This window comes from Oryx dammah, unplaced genomic scaffold, assembly GCF_014754425.2.
Source record: "Oryx dammah isolate SB20612 unplaced genomic scaffold, SCBI_Odam_1.1 HiC_scaffold_16, whole genome shotgun sequence".
In the NCBI taxonomy this organism is placed as follows: Eukaryota; Metazoa; Chordata; class Mammalia; order Artiodactyla; family Bovidae; genus Oryx; species Oryx dammah.
Window position 1 is genome coordinate 35,935,314 of NW_024070200.1, and position 25,454 is coordinate 35,960,767.

At 40.4% G+C, this 25,454-nt stretch overlaps 1 protein-coding gene across 1 annotated transcript in view; it reads right to left on the minus strand.

Annotated features, from left to right (window-relative positions):
- Nucleotides 1–1,586: 1,586 nt before the first annotated feature.
- Nucleotides 1,587–25,454, minus strand: part of PTPN9 (protein tyrosine phosphatase non-receptor type 9) — a 73,274-nt gene continuing 49,406 nt past the window's right edge. Inside the window, exons 6-13 of the mRNA XM_040257279.1 lie at nucleotides 22,345–22,455; nucleotides 20,246–20,574; nucleotides 16,295–16,388; nucleotides 11,214–11,280; nucleotides 6,268–6,346; nucleotides 4,922–5,072; nucleotides 4,294–4,501; nucleotides 1,587–3,474 (exon numbers count right to left, since the gene is read on the minus strand). Coding sequence (XP_040113213.1) covers nucleotides 3,260–3,474; nucleotides 4,294–4,501; nucleotides 4,922–5,072; nucleotides 6,268–6,346; nucleotides 11,214–11,280; nucleotides 16,295–16,388; nucleotides 20,246–20,574; nucleotides 22,345–22,455 — 1,254 coding nt within the window. The 3' untranslated portion in view covers nucleotides 1,587–3,259. The remainder of the gene's footprint in view (nucleotides 3,475–4,293; nucleotides 4,502–4,921; nucleotides 5,073–6,267; nucleotides 6,347–11,213; nucleotides 11,281–16,294; nucleotides 16,389–20,245; nucleotides 20,575–22,344; nucleotides 22,456–25,454) is intronic.

Sequence of the window (25,454 nt, forward strand, 5' to 3'; positions counted from 1 at the left end):
TCTGGACAGATTCAGGGCTCTTCCCGTGTCTTCTCCTTTACCTCCTTGTACACCTAACACAGGCAGGCTCACACTGAGTATTATCTCATGGGTAAAGGGCTACAAGTAAACTATAGCAGGGGAAAGCCACTGATCTTTTTCTCTCAGATTTATGTCAGGGGCATGAACAGTAGTTCAACAAGCTTGCTCATCCTGCCACTCACTCAACCACCTATTGGGTAGGACCCAGGAAACTGCATTTTTATGGAGCTCTTGCAAGTGATAACCTCACCAATCCTTAGATGTGCAATGAGGAACTCAAGCATAACTTCTGAGTTTACACAGCTATTGGGCTACAGTCTCTTCAAAGAAGTGACAGTTCAAGGCTACCTTCTCCAAATCTTTTATCATTAATTCTGTTTCCTACATATTTCACCAAACTCCAACCATTGATTTCCCAGATTTCACGTGTCTCTCTTTACCTATTATGCTTGCCAGCATCCAAAGAAAGCTTTGGCATAATTTTTGTTGTATACTTCAGCTCTTGATTAAGGTAAAAAAACTCAAGGAAATTTTGTTGGAAGATCAGGAGATGGAACCTTAAAGGTCTGAGCTCTTGCTGTGGCAGATTAATTTTCCTGTGCCTTAGGTTTTTCTCTTCTGTCAATACCAACCTCAAAAGTTTGGTTTGAGGGTGCATGAGATAATACCTAGAAAGCACTTTGAAAAGTACCTGGAACAGGGTTAATCAGTAAATTCCTGCTGCTGTCACTTTTATTAAGAACACCCCAGGCCAGAATGGTTCCAACTGGGCAGGTATCACTGGCTGACAGGAAGTAACTACACAGCATGGGGAGTGGTCCTACATGGACACAGCTTCTGGTCCTGCTCTAAGAGAGAGATGCAAATAACTCACGATCTTCCCACAGAGGTACCAGTATATCCAAATGTATGGGGTATCCCTGAGAGAATGACCCCTCTGGTATACTGCAGACTTGAGGAACTACAACAGGAGGGCCCATCTGGGAGAATCAGTCACCAGCTCTGTCAAAAACCCTTCTAGTCTTCTACATACATCATGGGGCTCAAAATCAACTAGCTGGAACCTAAGAACTGTCCATACTTTGAAAAGAACATTTTAAAACTAATTTACAAAGACAAAACATGCTGTAAAGAGGTCAAAGGCTTTGTAAGCAAACCAGCTGGAACTCCAGTTCTAGAGATGGACCTGCTAATAAGCCTTACCTTCACTGTAACAGTCTCTGTAACCCTTGGTACTTTACCTTCTTCATCAACACAGAAACAGAAGGGAGGGAGAATAATATTTCATTGGACTGTTGTGAGGTTTAAATGAAGTATGGGGTGGGGTGGGGGGGTGGTGGGAAGCACCTAGCATGGAGATTGGAACTTGGCAAGCAGTCAACTGGTGCTGGCTCCCCTTGTCTGCCCAGAGCTGGGCCATGACCTGGGCAAGGTGGACGGCTCTCAGAACTGAAAGGCTCTAAGTCTTGGGTTGCTCCCTGCCTCCCCATCCCTCCCAGAAAGCTCTTGGAGCCCCTCCTCACCTTCCCAGCCCCAGACTGCTACTAAATTGATGAAGCTAAAAGGATTTGATCACGTCGGTATATTTATATGTAAATACAAAACTGTATCGCTGTAAGATACTGAATATGAACATTACAATTATTTTCTGAATCTGACTCAGTCCATTGACGTTAAATACAAAATGAAAAGATTGTAAAAATAAGAATATATACATTCAAAGAGCTTATTACAGTATAAAATTATTGAGGTCTGATCAGCTGCCAACCTCATCTGTGATGGGGGAAAAATTTTAGGGGCTCCTGGGGTTTTCTTGGGAATGTGGAATGCTGGGGACTCTTGGCCCCATCCCTGGCATATTGGGCTTGGTAGGCCGGGAGCAGACAGAGACAGGTAGGGTGAATAGGGGGGAAAACAGTGAGTGTAGGGGACTGTTTCACCCAGACAGGGGTTAAGTTTTTTATTGACACAGAACCCACCAAGCCTGAGCTCCAGGGTCTGGCAAGCTAGTAGGCAGGAAAGAGATGGGCATCTAAGTAGACAGGGCCAAGCTGCACAAGAAAAAGAACCTTCCAGCAAGAAAGGGGCCCCAGCTCAATCCTTCTGGGAGGGAGCCTCAGAATATGGAGTTTCCTTTCTCTCACACCTGGGCTCCCTCTCTTTCCTTCTAAGACTTCGTACCGATTGCTTTTGGCTCTCGTTGCTCAGTGAATTCATCTCTGCCCAGATCCCCATCCCTTAGGAAGAGGGAAAGGGGACAGACGGTCTGGAATCACAGTGGAGGTCTACTCCCAAAATTGGCAAAAGTAAACAGAGAAAACTCATTAGATAAGGGCAATCCATGCTGAATTAAACCAGTGTCACCACAAACCAGTATTCCTGGTTCCAACAGGCAGCATCCTGGAGAGATAGAAGTCATTATGTAAGGATGAGGGCCTGTGGCAGGAGCACGGAGAGTGGATGTGTGTGTCCTCCTCTTCCACCACTCTGTGGTCTGACAACAGGAGACATGATCCCCCAACCCCAGCTAGTCCAGGATAAACAGTAGAACCAAGAAGCAAGGAGTCCTGAACTGCAACAAGAAGCCCCAGGAACTTCTACAAAGGAGTATCTCTGTGTATATGTATTTATAGAATACGACCATATTATCACATACAATATATATTATATACACACGTACATATGGACTCATACACATTAAGTGCACATACACACACACGCACACACACAGAATGACAGAAAAGACTGGAATACACGCCCTAGGTATAAACGTGCTTGGCACTCGGGGGACGTTCTCTAGAATATGTAACTTGGTCAAGCTCTCTGGGAAGGAGGTGGATGCTCACCAAACCTCCCCATCAAATCCTAGCAAAGGGAAGGAATGGAAAGAGATCTTGAGAAGGAGAATGGCATTGGGAAAGAGGGGAGGGAGGTTCCTTCCCCACTTACCTCGGGGCCCCTGGCAAATATCGATAGCCACAATTTGGTTTTAATAAGGCACAGTTCGATAGCAGGTGCTAGGAATTAAGAACAAATTGCTGCTGGCCCTTTCCAGTGGCAATTTCACCACATCTATCTAGCCAAAGGGAAAGGCTGCCTTGCGTGCACGCGTGCGCCGGGAGACACAAGAAAGAGGTTGGTCCATGGCTTCAGCGTAACTGATGGCAACCTATAGGCTCAGCGGTGTCCAGGGTAGTTTAAGGAAGGCTGGCCAACAGACAGGAGGCTCGTGGGACAGTTACTGACCCTCCATGGCCAGGAGGTTGTGGCTGGGGGGCACCATGCCCTCCCTCTCTGCAAACTCCAGGATTGCCTTGTAGCAGAAATAGTACTGCTCAGGGGTCTGGATGCTGAAGGCCCTCTGGGTCCTCATGCGGGACACTGTCTGGAACACATTAAGGGTGCCAAGCTCCTCCAGCTGTGCCAGGCAGATGTCCAGTGAGCAGAAGGTACCTGAAGGAAGGAAGGAAGTGGTCACAGCTGATCTACCTCTCCTCTTTTCCTCCCTCTACCAAATAACCCAGGCAGGACTGGATGAATGAAGTCAACGGCAAGGTACCTCATGGCAGGTGGCCAGTTGGCCTTAGGCCTGAGAAGACTCAAGGAGGAGTCACAGGGAGTGCTGAAGGCCAGAGAAATGAGAAGGCCTCTTGTCTCCCAGGGCATCTCTGAGGGTAATAGGATGAGTAGGTGGGAAGCAGGGCTTCTACTTCAATCCCAGACACAAAGAATGACAGCACTCCCCCACCTGCCTTGCTTCCACATCTGGGCCCCAATTTTCAGACTCTACAACTTCTCTACAGAGACCTAACACAAACCTATTCTTCCTGACTTTCTCCCAAAGGAATCTCTGAGCTAGAAGGCCAACAGCCCCTGCAATCTTCATCCCCTTAAGGCAAAAGCTGCTAACTGGTTCCGGAATGGGGAGCATGGCCCAGGGTGGGGACCTCCCCGGGCAGGGGGATGGGAAGTGAGCAACAGCCCAGATCAGCTCTCTGGGACACCCAGGTGACTGTGATGGGATCAGAAGATGGAATCATGTTGATGGGATGTATTAAGCATCAACCCCTAGAGGACCTGGCTCATGAACTGTACATTCTGGCCAGTACACCTAGCACTAGGGATACTAAAAGGACATTAAAGAGGAATTTTTTTCATGGCAATTCACCACCAATGGATCAAAGACTCACATTCTGGCAACTAAGAGCTTTGTTATTTCTCCCCCACCCTTAGCACCTTTGGATGCTCCAAGAGCTGCATCCAGTGCGTTACCTGTCCGGCCAATGCCCGCACTGCAATGGACCACAATGGGTGGCTCAGGGCATTGCCCTTTGGCGCGCGCTCCCATGCTGCTGACAGCCAACCTCTGCTGGTTCCTGACGGCTCTCAAGAAATCAATGAGGGAAGCTGCTGAGGAAGGGACACCATAATCTGGCCAGCTCAGGAACTGAAAGTGGGTCACCTGGCGCTTCTGCCGTTCCTTGGACGGAAAAAGAAGCAAAAGTTAATGAGGTCATTGCTCTGTGCCCCTGACTACCTTTGGCTTTTCCAGATTCTCAGCCCTCTGGAGTTCCCTCCATCAAGGTTGCTAACACTCTCAACTTTCTCCACAATTGCTTCTCTGCAAACCTAAAGGGAAGATTAACTGTTTGGAGAGGGCAGAATTCTTCTATTAAATGATCCAGACTTCTTATGTTATAAAAAGTTTCATTCCTAAGTAATGCCACTATGTGTTGAGACAACATGGCTAGTTTGGCTCTGAGCTGAATATCCTAATCCTGCTTCCAGAAGAATGGAAGCCACTTCTAAGCTCTCTGGAATCCTGCCTATTCCCTTTGGAGATTTTCTTTATAGTAAACGTTTTCCCCCAGTTTCAAGAGAGTGAGAAAATAAAATTTACCTCTGTGTTGTGAATTTCTAGTGTTGTTTTCTTATAATGGGTCATATTCTCCACGCCTAGATTGGTCACCGTGAGGAAGCCAAATCGGATCCGAGAGTCTTTTTCTAAAGGCCAGTATTGGCCACACTTTCTCCTGCCGCCCTCCTCAAAGCTGAAGACACAGAGAGAAAAATAAGCCTCCATCCTTCTTCTCCACAGCAGTAACCTTGCTTGCCTGTGAACTTGCTGTACCCCTAGGCAGAAATGTCATCTCTTGCACTGCTTCTGTCTATTTATCCCCTTGCTTCTTGGCAGAAAAAGAAAACCTTCCTTGTAGACAACAGCTTAATTTTCTGTATGTACCCATTAAGCAAACATTTACTGAGTACCAGTTACATCCATTTGGTCCCTTTCCTGACACCTCTTGGTACTCCACACATACTTGGCATAAATACTGGGTGGACAAAGAAAGACAGTAGAGAAAATATGGTGGGCCAGACTGAACTCTGCCCTGTACCTCAGTTACTGTTCATTCTGTTCCCCAGTGAGAGCCTTGGCTGACAGAGGACTGGGAAAGGCATACATGGTTCCAGGGATGCCAACAGAAGGTTTATGTAAAGGCCTAAAGTCCGCCCTCACTACTCTTCAGTGGCTCCACAGTACCCAAGGGGGCACCTCCTCCACTACCTCCGCTCCAAATCAAAGGTGGCTTGTAACAATGCCATGAGGAAGGGATCTAAGCAAACATTCTTGTGCATTTTTTTCTCCTCATCCAAACTGGGTTATAATAATAATAATGATAATGATACTAATGAAATAGTAGTTCCTGAATTTTGGCAGATATGTACAACAACATTTCAAAACTATTCCTTTCATCAAGAGCTTCCTGCAGACCTATTACATTTTACATCTCCTTTTGGTAAGTTCTCCTCTAGATGCAAATATGAACCAGAAGAAAACTGGTCCAAAGTAGCAGGGAAAGGGAGAACTATGGGGAACTGGTAATTCAAAAGCCAGGAAGACAGCTGACCTTTATAAGTAGAAAGGAGGCTAAAAGTGGCCTGCCCCATGTGTTTCCCAGTGCTTCCTCTAGTAAGTAGTTAAGGCCAGGACCTAAGGATAGGCTGTACCTCACACAAGGTCACCAGAGCCAAGGATTAAAGCTCTAACAAGTTAGATCTACCAATTTCCACCATACCCTGGCTGTGTTAGCACTGGGTCAGCTGAGGAAAAGCTCAAACTCTTTGCCATGGCTTAGAAACCCTCCCTGTTTCTAAGAGCTAAACTCCCCTCTATAATCACCCATGCTTGGGGGTTGGGGGGTGGGTAGAAAAGAAGGGCAATCGGTAGGAAAGGGATGAACTCACCGGGTGGTCATGACAATCACCAAGACTTTTTGCTCCCATACCATTAGCCAGAAATCTCGGTAGGTATTCTCCAAAGGGCCTACAATGGAAGAACAAAACAAGGAACATAACCCTGGCAAGCACTTCTTTCCTCCTCAGGCTCTTCTGTTTTTTCCCAGATACTAACTCCAAAGCACATATGCTGGCTCCCTGCCTTTCTGACTACATCCCTGCTATTCAGGGTGGGGCTTGGGCAAGTAGCACCAGCATCAAACGGGAGAGTGTCAGAAATGCACACTCTGCATTTGAACACAATCCCCAGGTAAAGCTGTAGGTAGGCTACCATTTAAGAAGCACTGTTACATAGCCTCTTCCAGCCTCATCGTCAGGGCCTCAGCTACCACATCCAGCCTGACAGTGTCAACTGTGTACACGTTTCCAGCTGTTTCCACCCCATCTAAGCCTTATAATCACCAGCTGCCTACCTAACCATTCCCCGTCCATGTGCCATTATCCGATATCCTCAGACCCTGGATGTCTGCAATCCAGTGTCCTTCAAAGTTAGCTTTCTCTCTATACTTTCTCAACTCTGTTAACAGTACTGCATTCTTAAATCATTCAGTTTCAAAAAGTTGGAAAGTCCAACTCTGACTCACTCATTTCTTTCATCTCCCAGAAGCAGCCACCAAGTCCTAGATTATTTTTGCCTTTGGAATTTTTTGACTTTTATCTTTTTGTCTTCCTACCGAAATTCACTGTCACAAGGACTACATCATTTTTTTTTCTAAGTTCCTATAATATCATTTTGGTTTACTTTTCTCAAGAGGAATTTCTCTTCCAGTCTTTTCTGGATATCTCTGCCAGTTTTGCTTCATCACAATATAGACACACATGCTCACTTCTGCCTTTATTCCTTTGTTCATGCTCTGTTTCACCCCTACTGCCACTGACTTTCTACCCATTTTTTTCTCCCTCCTTCTAGTTTTTTTGAGATATAGTCAGCATGCAGCACTGTGTAAGTTTAAGGTATAGGAAGCATAATGATTTGACTTAAGTATATCATGACATGATTACCATAGAAAGTTTAGTGAACAATCATCATTTCATATAGATACAAAATTTAAAAAGAAAAAAAAAACACACTTTTTTCCTCATCATGAGAACTCAGGTTTTATTTTAACTTTTAGGTATAACACACAACAGTATTAATTATATTTATCATACTGCACGTTGCATCCCAGTACTTATTCAGCCTATACTGAATTTGTACCTTCTGACTGTCTTCATCCAATTTCCCCCTCCCCCAACCCCTGCCCCTGTAACCATAAATATGATCTCTTTTCCTATGAGTTGGTTTGTTTTGAAGTATAACTGGCCTACAACACTATGTTAGCTCCCAGTGCACAAGATGCTGATTCGGTATTCCTATACACTGCGAAATGATCACCATGCCGCCCGTTTTCAAATGCTGCAGGCAGGTAAGCTAAGCTGCTTCAGTCATGTCTGACTCTGTGTGACCCTACAGACCGTAGCCCGCCAGGCTCCTCTGTCCATGGGATTCTCCAGGCAAGAATACTGGAGTGGGTTGCCATGCCCTCCTCCATTCAAGTACTGCTTCTTCCCTAAATGTTTCTTTTAACACCACATTCTTTGTAGGGCTCCCTCTCCTCTCAGTTCTCGATGGCACAGCTAGATCAAAACAGCTTAACCATTTGATGTACATGGTCTCACATCAGGCATTTTACTTTGAGAGAAGCAATCATATCTCAGCCAAACGTGGTGCTGAGGGCAAGGGCCGTGTCATCACTTCCCCTTTTAGAGTCAGAACCTGTACAGGGCTGGGCACTCAGCAGGAACTTTGGAGATGCTTGTCAGCCGATAACTCCCTTTCAATCAAGTGAGTAATGGCTCAGAATAATTCCTTATACTTTTCCAGTGCCTTTTCTGCCTTTACTTTCAGGGAAGCAGGGCAGTGCCATGGGTTGATTCGGTCCTGGAAGTCTGCTAATTTCACTACCATTTTTGCTAAAGTCTATTAGGAAGCACTAACATTTTATGATACTAGAATTCCCTCTGTGCAGAAGGGGACACTGCCAGAAGCATGTGAAGTCTTGAAAACAAGCTAAATGTTTAATAAGAGTTAAATTATGGCATACCCTAAATTTTAGCAGTCCATAAAGGTGATACTGTAACATCTGTATTTTTGCTATGGAAAGGTATTCACAAGATAACCATCAAAAGAAAAAAGAAGTAATGTATAGAGAACGCCTGTTTTGTTAGGTATTTTATATGTCCACATCTATTTGTATGCACAGAATGAGGTTTAGAAGGAGATGCTGCAAAATGCCAGCACTTTCTCTGAGTCTCAGAGTTATGAGTGATTTTCACCTTCCTTCTCCACAATGGACATGGCATTACTATAGCATGCATGTCAAGAAGATAATGAAAACAGCCTTTCCCTACCTCTGACTCTTAGCCTTGTTCGCACCTCACTGTCCTGCATCACAGTAGCTCTCACAGACGTTATCGTCCACATTCAAACCACTGGCAAAGCTGGTGTCGCCGCACAGAGCACCTGACAACACCACTCAAGACTCAGGCTGGACAGAGAAGGGCCATAATTTCCTCAGAAGCATGAGAGAGATTTAGAAGGGAAGGTTACGCCGCCCCAGATTAGATTCTGTACCAGCAGATGTCTCTGAAGAAACAAAGTCAGCAGTTTACGCAGACGTGGGCGAAACAGTCCACTAACCTGGCTTGTCTGTTTGAATCATGCAGACATGTGCTCAAATCCTGGCTCTGCCACTTACTAGCTGTGTGATCCAAGGTCACTTAACCTTTTTGAGCTTCAGTTTGTTCATGGATTTATAAACCTTCCTTGCAGAGTCTCTATAATAATTAGATGGCAATTATATATCTAATATATTTAAAATAGATACTTTCATAAATAACAGTAGAACTATTATGAAAAAAAATCAGAATACGGAATACAGCCAAGAGGTTAACCAGATATATCAAACCAACCTATTTTCCAGTCCTAACAGTGCTGATGCCTTCTAAGTGATCAGTGTTTAACTCAAGAAATCTCTCTCATACTTCTGGATGAGTTTCCTCTCCCAGACAGGGCCTTCAGAGCCAGCCTAAACGATCCAATTCCTGCATAACTAACAACTCTAGGAGGTGCATTTGTCATCTAAACCAGAGAAAGGAGCACTGTGAGACCCCTAGAGCCAATCTTTACCCTCCAGAAGCCCACCCATGCCACAGACATCCTCCTCAACAAAGACATCTCCTTACTCTCAGGCAGATCACATCCTATTCTTTACCTGCCAGAAATCTTTCCTGATAGTTCTCTTATTTCTTCCTTAGGTCTTAAAGGACGCTTTCTGGAGGTAGTAGTCCCCCCTAAGGGAAAATAAGCCTGTGACCATCAGACCAATTAACAACGTACCAAAAATCCAAAGGCCCTTTTCCTTTTTATTCTCCCTCAATTTCTATTTTGAAAAATTTGAAACCTACAGAAAGTAAAAAAAAAAAAAAAAGAAAGAAAAACCCACAGCACAATGTATGCATACTTTGGCTTGAAGGCTATCATTTTTAGCTATTATTTTACAAAGCCTTCTCTATATATACACAACACATATTTTCTTTTTTATTATTTAAAAATTTGTTTCAGACATTATGACATTTCACTCCTAAATACCTGAACATGTATTTAGAAGAACATTCTCCATAGAACAATATCATTATCACACTGCAGCAATTACACATTAATACAATAATACTATCTAATATATAGTCTCCAACTGTGCCAATATTTTGTCCTTAAAAATTATTTTTCCAAATTGAGTTATGGATGACACATTGCCTTCAGTTATCAATGTCTCTTTAGTCTCCTTTAATCCTTCCCCTCCCCCCCTTTTTCCCCATGGCATTAACTTGAAAGAATCTAAGCCAGTTCTCCAGCATGTTCCACAATCTGGATTTCTCAGGTTTGTTTCTCACAATCCCATTGATTCACTTAAAAACTGGCAACATACAACAAAGGTTACATTGTATAGTTCTCACTGTATCAGAATAGGAGGCATATATCTGTTTCTCCATTATTGGTGATACTAAATGTGATCACTTGGTTAAGGAGGTACCAGCCAGATCTCTTGCTGGCCATACTCCACAATGGTCAAAGGCCCTTAAATACATATGATGGCCTCTCTTATCCTCCTATGTTATGATTTCTTACCACTCTCTTTGAAGGAAACCAGGTATTCTTGAGATGGCAGAGAACAAGTCATTAGTAGTACTAGGGCCCACAAGAGCATTAATAGAAACTCCATCTGAAATCCTCCTAGAGCCCAATACTTCACTGTCAGATTTAGCAAAGACTATCCACGTTAGAGGCCGCTGGTGTACTCTGTAATGGTACACAGACCAGCAAAAGTCTCTTAAGCCAGCAATACCCATTCACAGGCTGAATTCAATCTCTGGGAAGTCCACTGCCATTCCTTTCTGTCCTACTCGACATAAAGACAATCTCACTAGCCAGTCAATTCTGATGTCCATCCCCCTGGGTCTGCAACACTAAGACTCAATCCAAAAACTTGTAGTAATGTTGTGTGTTCAAATCTCTAGTTTATCTCTATGCAGTGAGTTTCTAGGCACATTTGATAAAGAAACTCTACATCTCTCATCTGCCTTCTTCAAGAACCCTCAAGCTTTATGAAAGACCAAGATCTAGAGAAGGGAAAGGCTACCCACTCCAGTATTCTGGCCTAGAGAATTCCATGGACTATACAGTCCATGGGGTTGCAAAGAGTCGGACACGACTGAGTGACTTTCACTTTCACAAGATCTAAGGGCTGCAACATCACCTCAAGTTACCATTTCCTTTAAAAATTATGCTATCCTCTAGTGCAAACAATCACAGGCAGATGATACAAAATCAATTTGTGAATGGCAGACTAACTTACCTTGTGTACCAATGTAAGCATTCTTCTGCTTGTAGCCATCCATGAAACTGGCATTGATGTAATCTGTCTAATGATAAAAAGGAAATATCATTGCAGTTGTGTGGAATATACCAATTGGGTACAAAAATGATGTACTAGGTAAATAAAACTCAAGGTATGGATTTTCTCTTCTTGTCAGGCAGTGAAGAAGTGAAAGGACCAATTCAAAACCTCACCTGCACAAATGTTACTGTAACAACTGGATATCCACATGCAGAAAAATCAAGCCTACCCTCTTACATCATACATAAAAACCGAACTCCAGGGAATTCCCTGGCAGTCCAGTGGTTAGAACTCTGAGCTTTCATTGCTGTGGGCTTGGTTCAGTCCCTGGTCAAGGAATTAAGGTTCTGCAGGTCACAGAGCACAGCCAAAAAAACAACAACAAAAAAAAACACCACCTAACTCCAAATGGATTGCACACCTAATGTAAGAGCTAAAACTATAAAATCCTTAGAAGAAAACATAGTAATAAATGTTTGTGACCTTGGGTTAGGTAAAGCCTCCTTAGATATGACATCAAAAACACAAGCAACAAAAGACAAAAACAGATAAATCGAACTACAGTAAAATAGAAAACTTTTGTGCATCAAAGGACACCATCAAGAAAGTGAAAAAACAACCCACAGAATGCACACATTTAATAAAGGATTTGTAGCTAAACTATATAAAGAATTCTCACAAATAAACAGTAAAAAGACAACTCAATTTTAAAATGGGCAAAGAATCAGAATAGCCATTTCTCTAAGAGAATATACAAATGGACAATGTGTACCTGAAAAGTTGCTCAACATCATTAGTCATCAGAGAAATGCAAATCAAATCCACAATGAGATAACACTTCACACCCACTAGAATGGCTACAGGTAAAAGATAATAACAAATATTGGCAAAAATGTGAGAAGACTGGAATCCTCATACATCACTAGTGGTAATATAAAATGGTGCAGTCACTTTAGAAACCAGTCTGACATTTCCTCAAAAGGTTAAATACTGAGCTACCATATGACCTGGAAATTCTAATCCCTAGGGAAATGAAAACATAGATCTACACAGAAAAACTCATATACAAATATTCATAGCAGCATCATTCATAGTAGCCAAAAAATAGAAACAACTCAATTGTTTATCAGCTAATGGAATGGATAAATAAAATGTGGTGTAGGGATTTCCCTGGTGGTCCAGGGGTTAAGAACTCACCTGCCAATGTAGGGGACCATGGATTTGATCCCTGGTCTGGAAAGCTCCCACATGCCATGGGACAACTAAGCCCATCTGCCACAACCACTGAGCCCATGCTCCACAACAAGAGAAACTACTGCAATGAGAAGCCTGCACACTGCAACTAGAGAGCAGCCCCTGCTTGCTGAAACTAGAGAAAGCCTGAGTACAGCGACAAGGACCCAGCACAACCAAAAATAAACAAATGAATAAATAAATATTTTTAAAAATGTGTATATATACACACACACAATGGAATATTATTCAGCAATAAAAAAGAAATACTGATACATACTACAATATGAATGAACCTTGAAAACGTGCTAAGTGAGAGAAACCAGACATAAAGGGTCATATATTGTATGACTCTATGTGAGATGTCCACAAAAGGCAAAAAGAGTACACAAATAGTAGATGTGCTTGGGAGAAACGGGGAGTGACTACCAAGGTGAGTTTCTTTTTTAGGTGATGAAAATGTTCTAAAGTTGATTGTGATGATAGTTGCACAACTCTGAGAATATATTAAAAACCAATGACTTGTACACTTAAAAAGAGTGAACCGTATGGTGTATCTCAATAAAACTGCTATTTAAAAAAAAAAAAAAAAGTCCCTTAGGACTACAGCACTGCAGCTCAGAACCAAACCCAGAAGAGACGCAAGCCAAGCAACCTGAGCAGGAACATCCTGTCCACGTGGTGACACACAAAAGGAAGTGTGACTGGAGAAGGAAGAAATTATACCTCACACCTAGGACCATCAACAGCATGGGCCAAACACCCAGGCTCTGTTACTGCCTAAATTAACACAAGGCAAAAGCCACACAACTTCAGAAGAATCTCAATGAATAGCTCATGATGCACTCTCTTCTGTGGGCCTTCTCCCATTTCCCAGTGTCCTCTATTTATATCATTAGCCATCAGGGAAATTAAATAGGCTTAAATTTTTATTGTTTTTATTCTACCTCCTCACAAGATCTCTGTCAATACTATTTAGTCCAAGCTGATAAAAAAGCCAAACAGATGCAGCTACAGCCTCAAGTCACAATATAACTAGTTGAGAACACCTAGCAGCTAGGATGGATGGATATTAGAGGACAGGAGGGTTACAGGGCAAAAGTAAAGATGTTTCAACAGGAAACTAGGGAAAACTCATACTCCATTCCAATCTAGAGACATCAAAAAGACTCCCCATCAACCCTTTCGCCACTGGTTCCAACACCTGGAGGACAGTCTGAACTGTCCGTACCCCCACAGCCACCCTCAGAAAACATCTCTGAGGAATTCCCTGGGTGGTCCAGTGATTAGGACCTAGGGCTTTCACTGATGTGAGCCGGGTTCAATCCCTGATGAGGGAACTAAGATCATGCAAGCTGCATGGCTCAACCACAAAAAGAAAACATCTCCATCTCACGGTCAAACCCATGTTATTTGGATGGATGTCCATTAGATAGTCAGTCTACCAACTTATCCTCCCACTGATTATTTAGTTGAGTTTCCTGCTCTTTTCTTCTCCCACAGCAACTGGTAGTGATCTCATACTAGTAATACTAGTGCTCTACCCTGATTTGGACACCTTCACTAAGCTAATGGAACATATGCAGTGGACCCAGCAAGCCAAAAGTCTCACTCACCCCAACCAGGCTTCTTAATCCAGGCCTCACCCACAGTCAGCCAAAGCCCATCCTCTGTTCTGCCTGGCACACTCAGATGGGACCCTAAAGGGCCCACATGAGAAGGCATAGAAAAGTACAAATGATTTATCTGGTACATGTCAATCAACACCATTGTATAAGTAATATATAAGCTGTCACGCTTGGAGTTACCGTCATGCTTTGAAAAGAAATGGCACTTCTTTAAAGGAGACTTATTTCTTTATAACTAAGGATACCAGTTTTTAGCATCCTTGTCTCTGAGAGCACTGGGAATTAAAACCAGCAATTTCAGAAGAATCATTAGATATTAAAAACTGAAAATGACCTCAGAGATAAAGTACAGACATGGGGGCAAACTGAAACAGCAGGAAGAACCAAAGGAGCACACACATTCTGTTATGGGCCAGGTTCAATAGAAATATAATTCCAGGTATATATAAATCTGCTAAACAATTCACTAACAAACTTGAATCCTCCACTTACTGTGGAAAAAAGCCTCTACCAATATTTGTAGTGTGGAGAGGGAATATTAACTCAAGTGATGATCTTCAGATTAATTACACGATGACTAGAATAGTCTCCTGGTACACTGGGGTTCACTCATTCACTCACAAATAATATACTGAATGTCTGATACATGACAGGCACTGTTCTAGGTCTTGGAGACAGAGCAGTCAACAAGACAGATACATTCAGATATCTCTGACTCTAGAGCCTCAATTCAACTAAGACAAAACTCAGTAATATTGATGAATTTGTCTTCAATCAGGCAGACTCTCAGCTAATACCAGTGCAGGAAAACCCTCTGTAAGGATCCTAGACAGGGTTATGAATTCAGTTTATGAATTGAAACAGTAGGGTCAAAGAGATTAAAACCATGATCCCACGGACCTGACTCATGTATCATACATGCCCAAATATAGAGCAATGATTCTCCTAAGAATTATCCTCCAGAAAAAAGAGGAAGGATATAACAAGTCCATATACTGCATGTGACGTTAAAGGAGCACTAAACTCCTTTGCTGTGAATGGGAACCTCAATCCATGCTGTTTTTTGATGTGTATAAAGGTCACCAGACAAAACTGTTGTATCAGAAGGAAAAAAGAAGAAATATAACACCTATTTAATTGCTGACCTCAAAATTCTAAGTTTTGGATGTCACTGTAATCAAGTCATACGAAAGAGGACTTTAAAAAGAAGTAAGTAAATGATTATGCTATAGAGGATGCATGAGATACAGGATGAAAGAAAAGAAAAAAACATGCTAATGGTATAGATTTTTTCTGATTTAGGATAAGTTTTCCAGTGACAATATACTTAAAAAAGGAAATAAAAAGATGTATTCTGGATAACTGTGTTAGACTGACTCAAAAAGTAGCTCAAATAAGGACAAAAAGAAACGGATGTTAAAGATGTATGTGAAGAGTCTGAATAACATTTCCACTAAATATCCCTACTAAATATATGTGATTTGTAATATGTACAGATATGATTAAATCAATACTAAATAATATAGGCATTTGACCAATTCATCTCTTTTGTGCTTAGTCGCTCAGTCATGTCCAACTCTTTGCGACCCCATGAACTGTAGCCCACCGGCTCCTCTGTCCATAGGGATTCTCCAGGCAACAATACTGAAGTGGGTTGCCATGTCCTCCTCCAGGGGATCTTCCCAACCCAGGGATCCAACACAGGTCTCCCACATTGTAATCAGATTCTTTACCATCTGAGCCACCAGGAAAGCCCATGTATACACTATTTGTCTAAAATTTTTGTCAGATCTTCTAAATGGAAAAATCAGAGGTCACTTACAATGAGTCCCCTGGTACTGATGCAATATATACTCTCACACCAGTAAGGTAGATGACATGTCTATGACTTTATAACTCAAGAGTAAAAGGAGAAATAATTTATTGAGTACCTACCGTAATATACCAGACTGTGGGATATCAGCATATACATAAAGTATTCCATTTAATTTCCACTTAGTACTGTGAGATGGGCATAAAAGGACTTTCATATGGTAACAGACTAGTATGTAGTCTAAAACTCAAACCTTCTCTCTCTGGCTTAGAGTTCATGTTCTTTCTACTACAGTATTTGCAAGCTTTACTTTGGAAGAGGCTTACATTTCCCCTAGTGCTTCTGAAAGACATTTATCTTTCTACCTGAGTGTGGCCGCTTCGTTTCGTCAGCTTCACTCTAGTTTGGTCCAGGCAGGGTACATCCCCATAGCGGTTCTTCTCTAGGTTTCCTGGAGACCTGAAAGAGATGAAACAAACTGAAATAAAGAAACGACTACAAGAGTTGAAAATGGATGACAACGGGAGTGGAACTGAGGGTAAGGAGGGAGACTGCTATTTGCCATTCATTACTTTTTTTCTTTGGTATTATTTGATTCTGAAAAAGTCATCTGCATATATATTGATTAAAAGCAAAAAAAAAATTTACAAAGACCACCCACATAAAGTAATTCTCTATATTATTTATGTGTATGAATGTATATGTAAGAGTATAAACATAATGATCTGGAAGGAAACATACCACATTCATACTAGTGACCGTTTTTGAGGAGTGAGAAGTGATGGTGACGATTAGAAGGGATTTCAACTTTACAATTAATTCTTTCTTTTATATAAAAAGATGAAGCAAATACAGCAAAATACTACCAGTTATTAATTCTTGGTGGTTAAGAAATAGTTGTTAGTCACGTTATACTCTTCGAGCAATCTTCCCACACAAATAAACCCAGCTAATATTTTACAAAGTTCCAAGAACAATTCAACAGAAAAAGGAATACTCTTTCTGACCAACGGTGCTAGAGCAATTAGATACCTATAGAGAAAAAATCTGAACACCAAACTAAACTTTACAAAAAAGAATTAATTCAAAATGGATCAGAGATTTAAATTAAATGTAAAACATAAACTATAAAAATTTTAGGGAAAAAAGTAGAAAAATCTTTGGATTCTAAGGCGAAGCAATGTGTTCTTAGGCTTGACATCAAGAGTATGATCCGTAGAGGAAAAAATGATTAAAGAACTTCATCAAAATAAATTTCTGCTTCACAAGAGAACCAGAAAAGAAAAAAAGAAAGAAAAGCTACAGACTGGAAGAAAATATTTTCAAACTATGCATCCAACAAAGAACCAGTACCTAGAACATAAAGAACTCTCAAGTATCAAGAGTTTGAAAGAAAAAATCCAAAGAGAAAATGGGCAAAAGACATTTTTACAAAGAAGATATACAGATGGCAAATAGGTACATGAAAAAATGTTCAACAACATTAGCTAGTAGAAAAATGTAAATTAAGACCACAATTTTAATTTTAACTTAGGAGTATCATTACATACCTATCAGAACAGCCAAAAAAAAAATTTAAAAAAAAGTGACAACACTGAACACTGGTGAGGATGCAAAGAAAATGGACCATTCTGGGACTTCCCTGGTAGTCCAGTGGCTAAGACCCCGTGCTCCCAGTGTAGGGAGCCCGGGTTTGGTCCCTGGTCGGGGAGCTGAAGCCCACATGCTGCAACTACGAATCCCATATGCCACAGTGAAGGTCAGAGACCCAGCAGAGTCAGATAAAGAAATAATACATATTCTAAAAAAAGAAACAGCCCATTCATATATTGCTGGGGGGAATGCAGAAGAATATAGCCACTCTGGGAAACAGCTGGATAGTTTTTCATAAAACTAAACACTTAGTTAACATATAACCTAGCAATTCCACCCTTAGCCATATATCCCAGAGAAACAGAAACTTATTTTTACACAAAACCTAGACATGAATGTTCACAGCAGCTTTACTCATAATAGCTAGAAACTGGAAACAACCCAGATGTCCTTCAACAGGTAGGTGGTTAATTGGTTAACAGTTTACACTGTGGTTCATTCATATCATGGAATATTATTCAGCAATAAAAAGGAACAAACTTGATACAAATGACAACTTGGGTGAAACTCCAGAGAATTATACTGAGTGAAAAAAGGCAATCCCAAAAGTCTATATACAGTATGATTCCATCTATATAATAATAACATTTTTGAAATGACAAAATTATAGTAATGGAAAATTGATTAGTAGTTACAGGGGTTAGGGATGAGGAGGGATAGAATGGAGAGTTATGTGGTTATGGAATTCTGTATCTTGACTGTGGTTTTGTATACACAAACCTACCTGAGTGATAAAAATTGCAAAGAACTAAATACATAAACACACAAACAAAAACTGGGGAAATCTGAGTAAGATTGGTGGACCTGCAATGTGGGAGACCTGGGTTTGATCCCTGGGTTGGGAAGATCTCCTGGAGAAGGGGACAGCTACCCACCAGTATTCTGTCCTGCAGAATTCCATGGGGTCGCAAAGAGTCAGACATGACTGAGCAACTTTTACTTACTTACTTATCAATATCCCAGTTGTGATACTATACAAAGCTTCTGGAAGATGTTACCATGGGATAGCTGTGGAAAGGGTATACATAATCTTTGAATCTACAATTTTCTCATAATAAAAATTAAATTTTTATTTATTAAAAAAATCCTTTGAAAGAATGATATAGAGGGAAAAAAAGGTAAAGTCTCACAGTCCATGGGCATCCTGGACCGCAGTGAATACTCTGATACCTACTTCTTAAACTAGAATTCCAAGGAAAACAGTTTGTTCTGTGTAAGTAGTTCTACTGGAACTGGGTGTAAGACACAGGCCTGAAGATGCTGAGGATTCTGGTTTCTAGTTCCTGAAGTAGGATGTTTTCATTCATTCAATAAATAAAGAGGCAAGATTGGAAATCCTTCCATAAGATTGGGATATATTCTCTGATTATAACATGATAGCTGACTTGGATGATGCAAAGAGGATAATCCAAACATACTTTTTTAATGTGGTGAAGGGGAACCATGGTAGAAATGACATCTTAAGGACCCCTCAGCAGAGGCACCAGAGCAAGGTCAGGAATTCCCAGAACAAGGGTGCACCCTCTGCTCTGGTTGGGAAAAGGACTGGACACACATAAGGGTCTAGAACTGGTAGGGAAGAACACTCTCCCCACATGATACATGCTCTGCTTTCTCTCTCTCTTTTTTTCCCTTATTTTTCTTTGGATTCTTGTTTTATTGATTTTTTTTCTCAATTGCTTCTTCTCTCTTACCTTCCTTATCTGTTTCCTAACTTGTTATTTTTCTCACTCTTTTTCCTTCTCTTTCTTTCCTCACTCTTTGCATACCTTTTTTACAGCACACTGACTAAGCTGGAGAGGAATTACAAGGGGAGAGAGGTACTCACAGATTCCTAAAACATTTAAGCTATAAAATAATCAGTGGATATCAGCGAGTCTAACATAAAATATTACAAACAGGAAAACTGAGGTATAAAGTAGGGAAATAACTTGGGTAACTCACAGAGGATATTTTTGGCTAAGCTAGAACTTGAGCCTGAGACCCACTGGAGACAGCTTCCTTAATTTTCAACAAACAGATCTCAAAACTTAGAGGAAAAGACGTTTTTGCTGCAGCCAATGAAAACATGTTAAGATAAATGACAGCAGCAGCAAGAGAAATGATCAGTGCTCTACTGCCAACAACAGTTATCAAGTAGTTACAAACCAGCTATAGAATTTAGGTAGAAGGAAAATCCCACAGGCTAAATTCCTAAGAGGCAACTCTTCTCTCTTACTGACTGTGGGTTATTTAAAATGGACCAGTACTCCTCCTCAGAAAGCAATGTAACACTATAAACGCTCTAGGCAGAAGCTGCCCAAAAGCAAGGACCAGAGATCACACTTAGAACAAGAATCAACAGTCTACCTTTTGGGCCTCTACTTTTTTTTTTTTCCCCCCTAAAAGCACTTGCATATCAGGAACACATCAAAAAATGCATCCTTTAGTGCACAGTTTCTCTATTGTTACCAAAGACCTTCAGAAACTTCACAGCGTATGCTACTGGCAACAAGCGCCAACTGGTGCCTCTTTCTGGATGAGAGAAACCATGATCTAAGTGAAAGTGGTGCTCCTTAACCTAAGGAAGAGCCTCTCTTAAGGATGTGAGGTGTGGAAGGTGTACCAACACGTGTCACAAGCATCTTGGAAACTGATTGCTGGCCCAAACCTTCCCTACTTACATGGAACAGTGGAAAGTACCAACTGGGTTCTCACGACGGATGTCTTCATACTCCTCGTATATCCCCCGCTTCTGCCTGGTGCTAACATAGTCCATCAACTCCTGGATGGTCATGGCTTGGGGGTCTGGGACATGCACTGAGTCCCAGTCTAAGGCTGGAGGGAGGGAGAATAGGATGATCTCATCGAAGGGATCTGGGTGGCCATTCATCTGGGATAAAAACTGGAAATTCCAAGTGGCGAGGTCAATTTTGACATATCCACCCAGGTTTTCCGGGAGGCACTCTCTGGGCAGGTGCTGGGTGACCTCAGACGTCTTCAATATCTGAATCTGGAAAGTAAGAGAGAACTGCATGAGTCTGTGGGGAGGGAGGGGTATAAAGACAGTGAAGGTAAAGAACCAAAGTACTTCAGAGAATGAGATGAGATTGGCTTAAAACGTGGTAAACTAGAAAAGACGTAAATGCAATTCATCTGTTTAACATTGAAATCCTAGGAATTTCCCAGGAAAGGTTTGATTTTCCACAATGTATATCAAATTCATTCCTGGAATTAGGGGCCCTGTTATAAACATAAAGGTAGGTATAGAGAACCAAGGCTTTATACTATATACGAGGCTTTCCAGTTCCATCTCACGTGGGTCCTGGCCTTTTGGACTACTAAGAATGCATAGAAAGTGGTTGTTTTTGTCAACCCCATACTAAGGTAACCAATTCTAAGTCTGTTAGCTTGTCCTTTACTCATAGCTTGCTATGAATGTTCTCAAAAATAGATTTCTAAATGAAAGCAAAACAAGACCAGCCACCCAGAGGCAGGGAAGCCCAGGAAAAATGCTAGAGAAGTAACTATAATACTCAATTCCTCTCTTTGCTGCCATAGTGGACACAGCCATATTGGACCAAATTAGCCTAGCTGGTTCCTTTTGAAATCTGTGTGGAATGGGATGTTTGCTTTGCTTGCTGCTGCTTCTTCCTGGAATGCCGTCTTTTTCTCTATGGCCTCTTCAAGGACCAGCTTATGGCTCAACTCTTGTGAAGCCTTCCCTGACTGTCTGAGGCAATATTCTCCTCTGTGTTCCCGTTGAGCCACAGTCCTCTGAACATGTCTTGTTCCCTTTCACAACCATGAGCTCCACAGGAGTAAGGGCTACGGCACTCAAGTTTTAATTCCCAAGGCTCAGAACCTGGACTGTAAAGGTGCTCAATATATTTTGAGCTTATACATGCATGTACACCTGTATAAAATGCAAGTGTTAAGAACTCACCCAAGGAGTCCTCTCAAAGAGTCACCTGGGAGAGTACCTCTCCTACTCTGGGGTCACCAAGTCCCTAACCTTCTACAAAACCAAGTGTCTTTAATTTTTTCCCTCCAAACGAAGTTGCCTCAGCAACAAAGATCTGTACTGTTAGTATTCATATAATCTCATATTTTAAAAAATCCTCTGATAATATTTTACATTATTATCTTATTCTAGTATATCAATGTTTCCTATACCCTTTCTTTTAAGGGTGAGAAATGAATGAGTGAATGACTAAAACCATAATCTTTGTGTCATGGAATATTCGGGGAATGATAATAGAATTAAGATGATGTTAGACAACACTTTTGAAGTTAGGAAGCAACAAGCTGTTTTAAGAGAAAATGCCAGGAGTAAAAAAGAGTCTGAGATTCTCCTTTACCACCCTGGTGGTCAAAGGGACTGAGTGATACTTCCAGTTGAACAAAATCAAATACCAGCTCAACTGATGTAATTATATTAGAAGCTGTACAAATCTAAATTCAGGAAGTGGTAGCTATCTCTAAGTTACTCATGGGACACATTTCTTCAATATTAGCTGCATGCAAGGTACTATATAGAAGGGAAGTGCCCAAATTATTTCCAGGTCCAAACTTCAAGGAACTTGTAGTACAGTCAAAAAGGCAGCTTGTACTGAGCTGAGTAAAGAATAAAGCAAAAAATGTAAGTGAACACACTAAGAGAAGCAGGAAGAGAGACAAGTCAGGAAGGCTTTTGAAGGCAGAGAATTAATTGGCAAGTTTCAACAGCAGAGATGGAACTGTACCTATCCCACCTCCAAATAAGAAAGTTAGCTTGCCTTACCCTCTCCCGAACTTTATCCTTCAGAAGGAGGCTGATGATGGAATAGGGCACTCGGAACCATATGGGTGCTCCCACAATCAGCACTTTCTTCAAACGAGCTGGAAAAGCTCCCTGTGGAGAACACATGTATGTGTTAGTCACTCAGTCGTGTCTGACTCTTTGTGACCCTATGGACTGCAGCCTGCCAGGCTCCTCTGTCCATAGAATTCTCTCAGCAAAAATACTGGAGTGGGTTGCCATTCCCTTCTCCAGGGGATCTTCCTGACCCAGGGATCAAACCCGGGTCTCCTGCATTGCAGGCAGATTCTTTACCATCTGAGCCACCAGGGAAGCCCTGTGGAGAACACAGACAAAGGATTTAAATACACCAATTAGGGCACTTCAACAATGCCTAGTGGGACCTTTGATTGTTTAAATCCAAAATTAGGTTTTCTGCTCTTTTCACCATTCTTACCCAGCAGGGGGAGTCTACAGCCTAATTCAGATTTCACTTAGTGACTAGAGAAAAAGTAGTTAAAAAGAAAGAAAAGAAAGCAACCTAAAAGTCCAACAATAGAGGAATGGATAAAGATGTGGTACATGTATACAATGGAATATTACTCGGCCATTAAAAAGAACAAAATAATGCCATTTGCAGCAACATGGATGGACCAAGAGATTTTCATACTGAGTGAAGTCAGACACAAAGGCAAATATAACACTTATATGCGGAATCTTAAAAAGAAAAAAAGGGTACAAATGAACTTATTCACAAAACAGAAGTAAGAGCCATGGATATAGAAAACAAACTTACGGTTACTAGGGGATAAGGGTGGGGGAGGGATAAATTGGGAGATTGGGACTGACATAAACACAATACTATACATAAAACGTGTAACTGATTCACTTTGCTGTACACCTGAAACTAACACAGCATTGTAAATCAACTACAGTTCAATAAAGCTTAAAAAAAGAAATTAAAAGCTGATTTACTGTTCAAAGTAATCATATTATGGAGACATAGATGGGGGCACAAGTTCAGCCTGGGACTCCTAAGAATTATAGGTGAGTATGCTGGAATCCACACATTGAAATGCATGGGCTTAGAGTTATTTGATCTGGATCCACTTAATGCCAGAGAACGACTTCAGAACTTTTGGTTACATTAGTAAGTAAGATATTCCCTAAAGATTCTCAAGTCTCCCTGCAGATCTGAAAGAGGAATCTCAAAGGAAACAGATGAGTATCTCCTTACCTTTTTTTTCTGTGATTATATTCCCTTGATCAAGTGAGTTCTCTATGATTTTTACTGTCAGTACAACACCACATTTTCAAAGAAACTCTTATTTGTGAAACAAATAAAATAAAAAAGTAATAATATTATGTTCTTGTCCATATAAGCTTTATAGATCAAAACTACTCTGACTTTTCTTGTCAGCATACATGTATGCATCCTTATGTTCTAATTATTAAAACTTTAAGGAACAATTAGATCACAAATAAAATGAACATGAAACATTTCTCATAATCTTTCCTTTATATTGATATCTGTGTGTTTATAATCATTTTCTACTCATCTCTTGATCTATTTATATATTCATTCATTCAGTCAATCAATATTATCTCCTGGGCAGGAGGACAAATGAGGTCTAAAAGAAAGGAAACACCCTGATCTAAACAAGGCATAAGAATTAAAAATTATTTCTTTTTAAGCCACAGCTCTTTGTTTCATTTAGTTTCTCAACACTCCAGTCCTGCTCATAGGCAGGGATAATGAGTAATACAGTCCTTCTACTGGGAAGAAATTATTCCCAGCTATATAACAGTATTTTAAAGTACTGTAATAGCATTTTAAAATATGAAAGATAAATATGCGAAAATCAGTCACCTTATAAATAATAATCACCATAAAAGTATAATGGTAAAAAGCCTCTGGTTTATAATAGTATTTGTACACAAAAGCACCATCTCTCTCCCTGTATGATAATGATCTTACAAAAAAGATGATTTATCTATCCCTGGAGTTTACTATGTTTATACATATATACATGTACATTTTTTAGCCTAAGAATATACATCAAAAGAAACAGGTAAGACATGTAGTTTTTAAATTTTATTGAAAGACATAACAAAAGACTTTAAAAATCCATAAAACAAAGCATTCCTGGACAGGTAAAGATGAGGCTGTAAAGTCAATTCTCCTTACATTAATTCACTATATCCAAATTAAATCCCAAAGTGTCTTATCTACCATAACTTAACTGAATGACTCTAATGTTCATCTAATCAAAAGATGATGATTTTTTAAAAGCATTTTCTCAACAGATTTATAATTTTGAAAAAGTGATTACCTCTGTGGAATGGCACTGGGGTATATGAAGGAAGGGTTAGAGACTTTTCCTTGAATTACCTTTTTGTTTGTTTTTATAATTTTAAAAAAGGTATAAAGTTTGTTTTTAGAATGCATGTTACATACCAGTAAAAACTTAAATAAAAGCACACAAAAGTGCATGTAAAAGAATAAAAGTGTAAAAATAGTCAAAACAATTTTTAGAAATAAAAGAATACAGGGAAGCTCATCCTATAAAATATTAAACTTCATTTAAGGCTACAATAAATTTAAAAAGTGAATATGTTGGTCTGGATGCCTAGATCAATAGAACAAGGAATCTAGAAATAGACACACTTACCATATGGAAATTTAGTATAAGATAAAGGTGTTATCCAAAGTAAGTAGGGAAAAAAGTGTATTAGTTAAAAAATATCACCAAGATAACTATTTGAAAACAAATTATTTTGTCCATAATATTATGTACTATGCATATTATTAAATGTAAAATATGTAATACAGTATATTAAAACTATAATGAAAAATTGAGAAAACAGTACTACGACAAGACATCATCATGTTGAGTAAATTATAAACTGCAAAAATGCTGGTAACACATACTTAATAATATTCCTAATATTCTTAGTAACCAATTTTGCAAATCAATAAGACAAACACTTCAACAGAAAAATGGGTAGAATATATAAGCAGAAAAAAATTTTTTAAGAAATACTGATGTTAAACGTGAAAATAAGTTAAAGTTCATCAGTAATAAGAAAATACCAAATAAAGACATGAATAT